Below are 13,677 nucleotides of genomic sequence, written 5' to 3'. Positions count from 1 at the left end.
TGGCCTTGCCCATTCATGTTAGAATGTCCAAGTATGTCCCATGCGCAGCTTCCTGGCTGATGAGTGCAAATTTTCTTCCAGTATTTTCTGATAACATGCTGCATTCATCTTGCCATCAATTTTGACCAAGTTTCCAGGGCCTTTGTAGGACACACATCCCCAAAACATCAGCGATCCACCTCCGTGTTTCACAGTAGGAATGGTGTACCTTTCATCATAGGCCTTGTCGACTCCTCTCCAAATGTAACGTTTATGGTTGTGGCCAAAAAGTTAAATTTTGGTCTCATCACTTCAAATGACTTTGTTCCAGAAGTTTTGAGGCTTGTCGCTGTGCCGTTTGGAGTATTTATGCGGGATGCTTTGTGGCATTTGCTTAGTAATGGCTTTCTTCTGGCGACTCGACCATGCAGCAAATGCCTCCTTATTGTGCATCTTGAAACACTCACACCACTTTTTTTTTCAGAGAGTCCTGTATTTCAGCTGAAGTTATTTGTGAATTTTTCTTTGCATCCTGAACAATTTTCCTGGCAGTTGTGGCTGAAATTTGTGTTGGTCTACCTGACAGTGATTTGGTTTCCACAGAATCCCTCATTTTCCACTTCTTAATTAGAGTTTGATTGGCATTCTCAATTGCTTGGATATCTTTTTTATATCCCTTTCTTGTTTTATACAGTTCAATTACCTTTTCCCGCAGATCCTTTGACAATCCTTTTGCCTTCCCCATGACTCAGAATCCAGACATGTGAGTGCAGCACTGGATAAAAGATGCAAGGGTCTTTCAGGAGAACTCACTGATCTTTTATACACATACAGTACACTGATTACAAGCAAACAGATCACAGGTGAGGATGGTTACCTTTAGTAGCCATTCAAACCCATTTGTGTCAACTTGTGTGCATGTTATCAAGCCAAAATTTCCAGGGTATGTAAACTTTTGATCAGATTCATTTGGGTAGTTTCTGTTGTCTTTATGATTTAAAAAGAGTAAACACAGTTGTTTGACAATAATTGGCTTCACCCAACCACTAACCATGAGTGAAAGAAAAGTTTCTGAGTTATCATTCATACTCTCTGACAAATGGCCAGAAAATAAATTCTGCTAGGGTATGTAAACTTATGAGCACAACTGTATATACTGTGACTGAGGACTGCCCAATGTCCTTCTGCCTTTGCATACTCCATCTAACGTACTTACAATTAGTGACCATTGTTCCACTTGTAATATCTGCAGAACAATACATCTTTAACATATTCAGAAGTACAGTACGTAGGTGAGGATCACATCAGGTTACAAAAACACATTTAAAGCCTGTCTCCAGAAATAGCTATTCCAAGCAGACTGCTACAAAAAAGCATCCACTTCCGGTGTAATACTATTTAAAGCTACCCACCAACAATAATCTTGGGCTGCAGGCAAAATCTTTGTTCTGTATGTGCTTACAATGGGATTTTCAAAGACCATTAAATAAATAATCACACAAGTGTTAGATTTAAATCTGGTGTTGCTCTGCAGGAGAAATATCTATTAATGTTTCAGAAGTGAAGTCATAAATCATTTATGGAGCCTTTGAAAATTAGTGGAATTTTAATCCATTGAAAATCTTAATTTACCCAGTTTCTCAAATGCAAAGTACCATGTGCTTATATCTATGACCCCACAGTTTCTTCTGTGCTCACAGCCGCCGTTCAGCATTATCAAAACCCTTGTGCGTTCCCAAAAAAGTCTGTCGGGAACTGAAGGACTTTATGTGAACTGAATGTGGGGGACACGGCAGTCGAGCTTGCTCGACCACCGTGACCCAGTCCCGTTCTCGGTCAGCTTGACCAAAAACATGCAGGCGGTTTTCAATGTTCCACCTGCCAGGGAGCAAGAAGGGGGCGTGCCCACGAGTTCTCGGCAGAACAAGCCCAACAGCTTGTGATTTCGGGCTCGTTCTGCCGAGATACCCTGCTCAATGTTGTCGGGAAAGACCGTATTGAATAGGGCCCGGCGGGTATTTCCCCGATGGGAGATGCTTGCCGGTGATTGAATATCCCCCTAAATCTTGAATAATAATCTTATTCAGGGCAGTTGTTTATTTAAATCATCTGAGAGGGCAAATTAGGTATTGGGAAATCTCTTGTACCGTCCTGTAAACAGATTACGAATAGTCGCAGAATGGGAAGTCAGCCATGGCAGTAGATACTTTTTTTTTATTTGATCATCTCCGATAAAGGATATTTTTATATTCTGATTAGTTTGTGCTGTAGAAAATTTTACTTTTGTACATATCATTAACATACAGCTTAAATCTGAGTTGTTTTACAGAAAACATTAATCAAAAGCCACAAAGATACTCCCCACTCTGATAGCACTTACTGAGCAAAGGTGGCCTAAAACCTGTACTACCACTTACAGACTTTTCCACACCTGCCCATTCCCCTGGCAAGGCCTAGGGTTTGCAAGGGTGCCTCAGGTTGGGGGTCCACAAATTATTTATGCTCAGTGATAGGCAAAACCAGTGCTGGTGGCTGCCAATGATAAAATATATGGACAATTAGAACCACAGCTATGTTCCCCACCACATAGCTGAATTTGAGGGTGACCGTTAAGCACAATTTACTTTTATCATTTTTATTTATCCATAAGAAACTTTTTAACTAGGGGCGCCTTGAACAAATCCTGATTAAGAAGGTTTTGGAACCACTGGCCTAGGGTCTACTTCTATGTTTCAACGAGAGAGAGATAAAGTATTCCTAAATTGGGGCACTCGCTGGAGAAAGTTTGTGTTGAAAATCAGAAAATTTGTGTGCTTTCTTTTTTTTTTTTTTAACACAAACGTTCACAATTTGTCAATAAGTTTGTCACTTCTGCTTGTGATTAAAAAAACATTTTCCAACAAAAATAAGCTCAGTGCAAGCAGGGATGTGACAGCGGTCTTACGTTTATGCCTCTGTATCAGTCTAATCACTTATAGTACCTCATAAGCCTTAACATTACATATAACTTTAATCCCAGATTTTAGAAAGCTTCATTTGTTTTGTGGTATAACAATAGTTTTTTCCCCCCCTGCAGGACCCTAGCAGAGTACTGTACCAAACTGAAATCTCTCAAAGTAAAGCATTGTCACAACGTGACTGAAACCAGTCTAGGAAACCTGCGGAAGAGAGATGTCACTTTGGACGTGGAGCCTCCCTTACAGAGAGCATTGGTTCTGTTGCAGGATGTTGTCGGATTTGCGCCATTTATTAACCTGCAAATATAGAAATCTTTCCAGAGCAAGGCTACACATCTTATTCACCACCATGAGGAATGCAATCACGTGCCATAACACGACGATACCGGCGCAGTATACAGCCAGACTTTATACTGGCAGTAAACATTTCATAAGGTGCTGTAAGGACAGAGGACATTACTTTGTGGCTGCAGGCAGCGGAGATTTACTGCCATAATTCAATAGGAGGTTGATGGTGATTATTAGCACATCAGGATCTTTGATTTGTTGACCTTTTACAGCAGACTACCCCGCTGGTGAGACTACGGATGGGTTATTTATTACTGCAGAACCAGATAAGATATATATACACAGTGTCACTCTCTCTAGCCAACCTCATGCAGCATTTGGAGTGGGGCTCCTCTGCAGACAAGGCTCACAGTATAGCTTGTGAATATGAGTGCTAGAGTTAAGTCGTTTGCCTGATGTATTCTGTGGTTAAATATTTAATAAACTGTAAATATGATTTCATAAAAGTAGTTTTATATTTATTTCACTTTCAGTAAGTTACAGAATAAGAAACCTGCAATTGCAGCTATGCTGTACCAAATTATGAGAGCTCTAGGGCCTGATTCGGAGCTGTAGGCAGGGCAGATATTTATGGATCGGAGTGATTCTAGGCAGACTAAGTATGGGTCACGGTCCCATGCGACAAGGTACCTAGTCAGGGACAATTGCAAAATATACAGGGATGTTGCAATCATTTCCAGGGAGCGTCTCAGCCTACAATTGCAATCACATATGCACAAAACATGGTGCTGGCATCCCAATTCCTGTGGCCAGTCTGCATGACCAAAGGGTTACTCAGGAAGTAGATGTGATGCATCCGGTGGGCGTCTCGATAGAAACCCATGCATGCTATCAGTTGCATGTATTTGCATATCCGCTGCATTTACATACATCTCTAGATCACGTTCATAGTAAATACGTTGATGAGTTACATATACTCTTAACCCTTTGAGTGCCAAGTGAATTTGTCAAAATTGGTGTAAAAATTGTCAAGCAAACATTTATGTTCATTATAGTGACCTGTAATGTACCTTTATATAGGAAATATAATCTATTTTTAGACAACAGTTTTTATTTGAATTTATATAACATATGTGAGCGATGCTGGCATTTTTAGTGGATATTTTGCGCATCTCTCAGAGATGTTGGCACTTAAAGGGTTAGACACAATGTTATTGATCATCTTTTATCAGTACATAAGCTATTGGAAGTGAGAGATGTGGAGATACAATGCACCATTTTTCCATAACGCTGATTTTCACCTTTTTTGTGGTGAGCAAGTCTGTATATGTACTTTGTACAGCCACTAATGGGATTAATGAGTCCGATGTACATGCACCATCAAAGTCTGACCTATTATTATTTTTGGACTATGGCCCTCATTCAGTATGGATCACATATGAGAAGCTGCTTGCAGCAGTTGAGCATATGCAATCCTCAGCAGTGCAAATGCAGGAGGTGCATACCACCCTCTGCCCGCATTTGCCATTACTAAAACTGCAATGCAATTGTAGTTTGGGATGAACATTGCAACCATCAGTTGGGATGTTCATCTTCAATTGCAGCATAAGCAAGTCTGTCCTTACGCAGGTTTGCAGTCACAGAGGGCTTTGTGAGGCCAAATAAAACGGTTACCTGGCCTTGTCACGCGCCCGGTTTCCCATCCACCTCTGGCCTCCCCTCTAACACCTCTTCCTGTCAGGCAGAAGCGGTCCCAATACTGCGATGCATGGCTGTAGAGTTACTGTATATCCCCCCAATTCTGCACATGTGCAGAACGAGTCCTGTGCGCGCACAGTTTTACAAAAACCAGGAAACTGCGGGTTAGATTGCTTATGCAATCCACCCTTAATAGGGCCCTAATGTTCTTTACCTCTTATCCATATTCGGCTGGGCTGAATTACAAGCCATATCTCTAAACCAGGAATAACTTGAAAAATCTCCACTCAATGAAGGGCAAACAATTGTATACCCTACAGCATCATGCAGATCTGCCTTTATGCACCAGATCATGTGGTTACAGTACCTTTGTTAAACAGGTTGCAATAACTCAGAAATAGCTGCAAGATCTCAGAGCAGGAGGAAGATTCATACATTTTAGGAATGAAAAAATAATCACAATGAGTCTGAACACTGTGATGGAATGTGCCATTTATTGAACTTTACAATCATATGAAAACGAAATAAATACACACATTTTATATTTTGTACAACATGGTTCTTACCTGCCAACAAATTCTAATCTAATATTAGCTGTACTGAGAAATCAAGGGTGCAGAACATATATACAGTATAGTTCTGCTATTAAAGGCAACATGTAGGATATATGCTGCACGTGAGTAGTTATTCTGCATTCAGCGTTAGCATATTTTGGCAATGCGTGGTTAGTCAGTTGGTCTATTGGAAGCTCTGGTCTTCAGAAAGGCCTGCTAACATAGGTACAGTCTGTGGGACTGCTGTACTGTGTTTCCGTTGTATGGTTATATCCCCCCCCCAAATGTACGATTCTAGGTCACTTTTAGGATAGTTCCCATTCAACCTGCACTGTAAAGATAAACAAATGAAACTCCTGAAACTGGTGCTATGGGAGACTAGTGAACAGGCACATATTGGCTCCATCTAAACAAAACATCTTATTATCAACAGTCCTGTATATTGGACACTGCAATGCTTGTCTAACTACAAGAGATACCCCCTTCATCAGTCTACTGCTTCTACCTACCCCACCCTTTTGCCCATTATTAAATCCTACTTCTACCATTAAGCTGGAGGTTGGGAGTAGGCCGAGCATGCAAATATTCCCATCAAAATCAACAGGGGTATCCAATTATTGCTGAAGAAAAATCGGGGATCTAAATTAGGTCATTGCTCCAAAATACATATTATCCTGAAAACACACAGGTTCAGTACATCCTGTGTGTTTTCAGCCGCCGTTACCCGGTTTTCGCTCAAAATCGGGGCTGCTTTTGGAGGATTTGGTTCTACCTGTTTCCTGCTTAACAGGACTAATTGGATAGTTCCTGGTGCGGCAATAACCCGCATTCAATAATCGCAGGTAATTGGATGCCCCCCTAAAAAATGTATTGCAATTTATAAACTTAAACACACACACACTTATCTCAGTCCCCCCCCCCCCCCCCCCCTCATCCATTTCACATTTCCCCTGCAGCTCTTACGCCCACGTTCATTCCACGCTCCTTTATAAAGCAGGGCTGTTACATCATTACTGTGACACTGGAGAACTATAGATAACATAAGATCAGCCACATTGCCTGTCAGTTTTATTACTGCTGTACTACAACAATGTCGGCATACTGACCAAACAGCATATTGGCTAATGCAATAAATAGATGCTTTAGGTTACAAAATATTCAATTGATATTTTGTTGAATCGCAAATTAAATCATCTGTATGCACAGCAAACATTAAGCTTAAAGATCTGTCTCCTTGTTTTCTGAAGAAAAAAATAATAAAGCGATTTATACAATTTTTCGTTTTGCTCCATTTAAAGAAAACTTCATCAAAATGTTTTCATTAAGTATTGACCAATGTAATTGCTGTACATAAAACTAGGAGGCTGTATGAGTCGTACACTGCGATATAAAGGGTGTTATTGCTTAGGAGTATTGCTTTGTTTTGTGATGTGTGTAGCATCTATTGATTTCTAATAAACCCATAATGAAAATAGTATATAAAATACAGCAAAGGGTAAGGATCTGAAAAACCAAAAACACTGTAAATATACTTTTTCACATGACTGGGGAAGCAAAGTATTAAAGGAACATATATTAAACCATATGTGTGCTGTAAATGTGTAACATTGACATAAGAATAACACAACAGTAGTGGGTACCAAAAATGTCAGTAAGTCACAACTATACACTATAAACAGTTTGCTTGATCTAATACTAGATATATTCTGAGACAAGTTTCTGGTTGCTATGATGCTACCGCACATTTGAGTTTTGTTTACAAAGAACACCTTGTGTTTCCTATTGTCATTTACAGCAGCCTCACGAGGGCCAATGCTGCTGAATGACAGTGGCTGGATTGGAATAAGTAGCTGGATAACACACAGGGCAACAGAGGTCTTCCTACCAGACTGGCCAACTGGATGAATACTGATCCAATCAATGTCAGTTGGATTACATAATGTACTCTATGCTGCAAAACTGGGAATATCACCCAAACTGCGGGTTCTCTGGCCAGCTTTAGACTATTGGCTCTCTTTGACTAAATCTTAAATGCATACTGTAACCCAGTATATTTATCAGTATCGGGGGGGGTCACCAGATCTCCTATCCCATTGAGCTGTTGTGGGAGCAGCTTGGCCATATGGTACGCAAGTAGTGACCACAAGCCAATCCAACTCATGGGAGTTGCTTCAGGAAGAATGGGGTGAAATTTATTCAGATAACCTAAACAAATAAACAGCTACTGTATAATGTCAAGGTCTTTCTTCCTTCTATAAAGCATTAGTATAAGGAAGAAAAGTTTTTGGTTTATGGACTATTGCAATTTGCCAAAACAAATTACAATAAGGGAGTTTATATCACTTTCACTGACTACATACGCAGTATCCCACCCCAATAGTATCTTGCAAATGCCACACCCTAAGATTATACTTATATGAAAAGGTATTGCGGTGACCACTTCATTTTCATACCCATTAATATAAATTTCTAAAGGAAACCTGCACAAACAAAATATATATTTTTTTTTGGGTGAGGCTCAACCATAAAGAAAGAAGAAAAAAAAAGTTTACTTCCAGTACATCAATGTACTACTGTCTGTGTTCGCCAGTGGCCGTTTCCCCCATCAGTCAAGTATTCCAAGGCACACAAACAGTCCAAGTTGTGAGGATATCCAGGCTCTATCACAGATGGAGAACTCAAAATTACTGATCTACTATCTCAGTTACTTGTGCCCAAGTGCAAATATGTTCTGCTACAGCTTTGCTGAGTATAGCATCTTGCTGTAGAGGGCTCGCGATGTGAACGCATGCGTATATGCAACTCACAGACTAGAATGAGCGGTGGGTGCATGTGCCCGCAAACTCCCATTGAAGTCTATACTTAGCGGGAGCGAACCTGCAACTCTGTATAAAGGACACCTCTTTAATACCGGGACCATTAGTGTGAGGCCAAGGTTAGAAATACTGCTCTGTTTGGAAATTACACAAGGGAGGGGCAACATAACCGTCTGACCTTGTTTCAAGCAGGAAGAGAATGAATAATGAAACACAAAGTGGATCTGGATGGGTTCAATAATAGTAGAGGCATGGAAAGATTATTTTTTTTCTCCTCAAACAAAATTATTTTTATTTTTGTTAAAGGCGCAGTTATACAGGCTTTCTCCCACTATACTTCAGGAACATTAAATTGGGGTGGTCACATCCTATATAATAAAGGCCACATTTAGCGCTGAGGCCTTATTAAGCAACTACAGTCCCAGCAGGACATAATAACAGTAATGTCAGCAACAATGGCTGTGCGCAACTGAACAGAGCAACACTTTATTTGCTCTGTTGGGCACCAGCCAGTGGCCGTCAGCATGCAAAACATGTGAATCCCCCCATAAAGGAGAGGAGCAGTGTTAGCAGTTCACTACTAGATGCTCTTGCTTTCAAATATGATCCCCATCAACTTGTACCCATTCTTCCTAGTTTCCTAAATCAATAAAACACATCTTAAAGACAAACTTGGGCCAACAAACTTGGGCTTGTCCATTATCACCCCTGTTATTTAATCTAGCGATAGATCCGCTTATTAGAATATTTCACTCACAAAAAGAATGGAAGGGGGTTCAATTTGGAACAACGGAACTGAAAGTATCTGCTTACGCAGATGACCTCCTTCTTTATTTTACGAACCCACAAAAAGCATTCCCTGGTTTATTAAAAACTTTAGGGGAATTTGAACGCATATCGGGATTTACGATTAACAAGTTAAAAACAAAGGCACTGGCCCTACATAGAGAGGCGAAAACAGGATGGACAAATGAGTTCCCGTTTCTATGGGCAGACCATCATATTACATATCTTGGACTTATAATAACAGCAAATCTATCAGACTTATACCGGGCAAACTATTCTCACATAATAACAAAAATTCTAGCAGATTTACGGGCTTGGAGGTCCTTACCAATATCTTATATAGGAAGATGCCAGCTAGTAAAAATGATATCCTTCCCCCGTTTGCTGTATGTCATTCAGACACTCCCATTAATGATCAGGGATTCGGATATACAAATATTAAACAAAGCAATTAGTAGATTTATATGGGAAGGGAAGAAACCCAGAATCTCGATGTATAAATTAACCCAACAAGCCTCATTGGGTGGCATAAACTTACCATGCATTAAGAGCTACACGCTGGCAGCAAATCTGAGGTACGCATTAGATTGGGTACACTCGACTGAAAGCTATGTAAACCTGGAGATAGAACAAGCACTCTGTCCAGAAGTACCATTGACCAGCCTGCTGCATATGAAGCCGTCAAAATATCCATCAAAAATAAATGGCAATCCGTTACTAGCGGCGACTTGTGCAGCATGGCGAATTAGCCGCTCTAAATTAAAAATGTCTCCATATAAAACCTTATTCCAACCATTATTATACAACATGGCAACAGGCTCGCCAATACTTCAGGACGCTAGGATGACTAAAAGCTATGATAGAGCAGGAATGCGCCTGTTATACCATATAATGGACGAAAGATGTACAACTATACTAACACATCAGGCGTTATGTGAAAAATTCGTAGATATTAAAATACCCATGTTTGCATACTTTCAGCTGAGAAGTTATGTCCTAAGTGCCATGATAGAAATATCAAGGTTGGATGAGGGAAAAAATTTAGACAATATGATAAAAAACATAAATAAAAATAAAACAAACAAAACTTCAGTGATATATCCATACCTTAAGAAACAAATATTGACGGAGGAAACAAGTGCAGGGTTCATAAAATGGTCAAACGACCTCCCAGGCACAACACCACAAATAATTCTAAAAGCATTCGTACGCCTGAACAAGACACTAGTCTCTGCCACATATGCAGAGATGCAATACAAATTGTTACACCGAGCGTATTATACGCCAAAACGAAGATGGCAGATGGGCATAGCAATAGACTCAGCGTGTTTCAAATGCAAAATGTTAGATGCAGACATAATGCATTGCATGTGGAGATGCCCAGAGGTAGATAGGTTCTGGCAGGAGGTCTGCAGATATATATCAACCAAATATAGTATAAATATACAGCTGACACCAGAATGGGCTTTATGGGATATATATAACCAAACGGGGGATATAGGCTTGACATATGGCCAAAGGACATTTATAGCAAAAATATTTGCTGCAACACGCAAAACAATCCTATCACAATGGGTAGAAAGCAACACTCTGAATATAAAGCTATTAGAACCCCGAATTGCCCACCTGTTTCAAATGGATTGGCTAGAGATGTCTTTAAACAAGGGAAAAAAAGCAGAGAAACTGTTCTCGATCTGGATGCCATATGTCAAATCTCTAACCCCCGAAACCAAGGAATCCCTGAGACAAGCTATAAAAGAGTTGTCCTGGTATAATTCGGAGATAGCAAGAACTGGGGCACACCCATTTTAAAAGAATTAGAATAGAAGGATATATATACAAAGAGGTTACATGGAAGGCTAGGGTAATGCAGATTCTTTTCTTTTTTTTTTTTTTTAAATGTTCTATATGTAATGTATGTATTTGTATGTAATGTGTGTTTTATATGTAATGTATGTAATATATGTAGGCACGTATGCTATACGAGGATGCCTAAAGTATGTTATTGTTCTTTTTGAAAAATAATAAAATATTAAAAAAAAAAAAAAAAAAAAAAAAAAAAAAAAACATCTTAAAGACAAACTTGGGCCATCGGCCATTATAAAATGTACATGCAATACCCTTTAGACGGAGTACAATTAGTATGATGCACTCGTGAGGAACATATATATGATGTGATAGTTACATGGAGCGATCAGGAGAGAAGCCCATTATAGAGTGCAGTACACAACATTGGTGTACTGCTGACAGTGAGGGACTCACACAGGTCATCCCTCTAAACCAGGGCTGGGCAATTGTGGCCCTCCAGATGTTGATGAACTACACATCCCAGCATGCCCGGCATCAGTTTCAGCATGGCCAAATATAAAAACTAATGCAAAGCGTCCTGGGATGTGTAGTTCATCAACATCTGGAGGGCCGCAATTGCCCAGCCCTGGTCTAAACTCACTAAACCCTCTCCGTGCCATGGGGCTCATCAATGTACCACCTTGCAGTTGCATCCACCTTTATGCGCCAACAAGTTCCTGCTAATAAAGCATGGATTTTACCAAGGAAAAATCTGTCATGATCACACCAACTACACTGTGTACTGAATTCCTAGGATCCCCTCCTCCTCTATAAGGTGGACCTGTTCAGATGCCAATCTTATTATATCACCTGGTTTGGTAGAATAATAGCTATTAAAATCAATCTCCAACACGCGGGCCCAACTCCTATTGGTAGTCACCGCTGTGTGTTTAGGAATAGCTGAAGGCAGGGTTACAATGATCTTTCTAGCTCAGTGCTGCACCTGTTCTCCATGTTATTGGACTGTCTGACCTCATCTAATGGAAACTTGAACACAGAGACCTGTAAATCCACATCATCATCATTCCCATCCAGTGGCTGTTAGATCATCTCCAAACTCACAAGAGACATAAGGAGGCATCATGAGGCGAAACAGCGACCACAAATATACATGCATGTGTTATATAATAGGAAGGGACCATAAAACATCAGAAAATTCCACATACAGTCATCTCTCTATGTCAGTGGCACATTGTATGGTACTTTGCATTACGTAGCTAGTCAGAACACTGCATAAAAGGTTTTTGTTTCCAACACATGTGACAGTGCTGACAGACTGAACCAGCTAGGTTAATTGTGCTGCTCGGTTACCGGGATGTTCCAGTGTCATACTACTATTGGAATTCATAGCGGTGTGTGTTCAGGAACAGCTCAGAGCAGTGTCACAATGACAAACTTTCTTCCCAAGAGCAAACACAAAAGGAAAATACAATTTACTGACACATGGAAATAGCTGGCGATAGGAGATATTTACATGTAAGTTTCCCCAGGTTTACTCATGGTAATGGAAACCCTTATTAGTGAATAAATAGTTATAGATACTGTAAACGCAACAAACTATTTCTTTTCTCTGGTACAGAGTGTAAACTTATCTAGCCATTCAGTGCACATATCAGAGCTTGGAGAGGCCCCTGTGTCCGGCTACCTCTCAGTGAAACTTGTATTTTCTTGCAGGCTTGAGATTTATATAGGTTTTCTTCATCTCCTCGCTCTCCGGTTTCTTCATATCTTTGTACCTCTCGCCCTTCGTGGTGACCACTTGATTGTCAATGTATCGGACCATTTTTTTAGGTGCCTAGAGTTGCAACAGTAGAAGGCAATGACATATATAGATTATGTAAAACAGAAGATCTGTGTATACAGTCATTTACAGCACTCCTTAAATCTATTACCCCTATCACATGTAGAACTAGGTTAAAGGACAAATAAAACCACTTCCAATATTTTCAAATGTATCAATCTAGCAATAGATAAATATAACAATAAAAAAGCAGATGTGCATTAATATAATACATATAGGCCCTTATTCTGGTTCACTCGCAAAGGCAAATTCCTTTTCAAATGGACAAAACCATGTGCACTGCAGGTGGGGCAGATATAATATGTGCAGAGAGAATTAGATTTGGGTGGGGTTTTTCTTCAAAGTGAGATCTATATTGCAGTGTAAAAATAAAGCAGCCAGTATTTACCCTGCACAGAAACAAAATAACTCACCCAAAATCTAACTCTCTCTGCACATGTTACATCTGCCCCCTGCAGTGCACATGGTTTTGATTTGAGAAGGAATTTGCCAAACTACAGCATATTAAAAAATACCCCCTAGACTAAAGAACCTTGGAACAAGGTGAGACATTAGGATATCCATACAACTGGAGTGCTAATCTCAGATCGGGCAAAAATCACTGGCAATATGGTTGCTGAGCGACCATATTGCCAGCAATTGGAGTGTGCACCGGCGATAAATCGCTGGGTGCACGCTCCCGTTTTTAGCCCACTTATGATCGCAAGCTCCTGCGACCAGCTGATTCCCTCTGCGGCTCCCTTGGCAGATGTTCCCTTTCATCAGTGACCATCTCTGGTCGCTGATGAAAATGGTACACTAAGCAATATATCTCCCCATGTCTGCGTACCTTAAGGGATGCAGATTTCACAGGAATGGTGGCAAATTTTTATCTGGACAGTTGTGTTTCAATATATGGAGCAGGGCAATGGATGTGTTTTTCTGTTCATCTATGTACTTAGAGCATAGTA

At 40.2% G+C, this 13,677-nt stretch overlaps 2 protein-coding genes across 6 annotated transcripts in view; one reads left to right on the top strand and one right to left on the bottom strand.

The window, feature by feature from the left end:
* FBXL15 (F-box and leucine rich repeat protein 15) overlaps positions 1 to 7,681 on the top strand; it is a 29,223-nt gene extending 21,542 nt beyond the window's left edge. For all 3 annotated transcript variants that reach the window (XM_083148513.1, XM_083148510.1, XM_083148512.1), the window contains one exon: positions 3,056 to 7,681. In XM_083148513.1, coding sequence (XP_083004639.1) covers positions 3,056 to 3,245 — 190 coding nt within the window. In that variant the 3' untranslated portion in view covers positions 3,246 to 7,681. The remainder of the gene's footprint in view (positions 1 to 3,055) is intronic.
* CUEDC2 (CUE domain containing 2) overlaps positions 6,390 to 13,677 on the bottom strand; it is a 42,476-nt gene continuing 35,188 nt past the window's right edge. For 2 of the 3 annotated variants that reach the window (XM_083148514.1, XM_083148515.1), the window contains one exon: positions 6,390 to 12,721. In XM_083148514.1, coding sequence (XP_083004640.1) covers positions 12,575 to 12,721 — 147 coding nt within the window. In that variant the 3' untranslated portion in view covers positions 6,390 to 12,574. The remainder of the gene's footprint in view (positions 12,722 to 13,677) is intronic. The other variant, XM_083148516.1, reaches the window with a different exon arrangement.

This window comes from Crinia signifera, chromosome 6, assembly GCF_055691185.1.
Source record: "Crinia signifera chromosome 6, ASM5569118v1, whole genome shotgun sequence".
NCBI classification, from domain to species: Eukaryota; Metazoa; Chordata; class Amphibia; order Anura; family Myobatrachidae; genus Crinia; species Crinia signifera.
The sequence above is the reverse complement of the archived record's forward strand: the minus strand, read 5'-3'. Positions and strand labels throughout refer to the sequence as shown.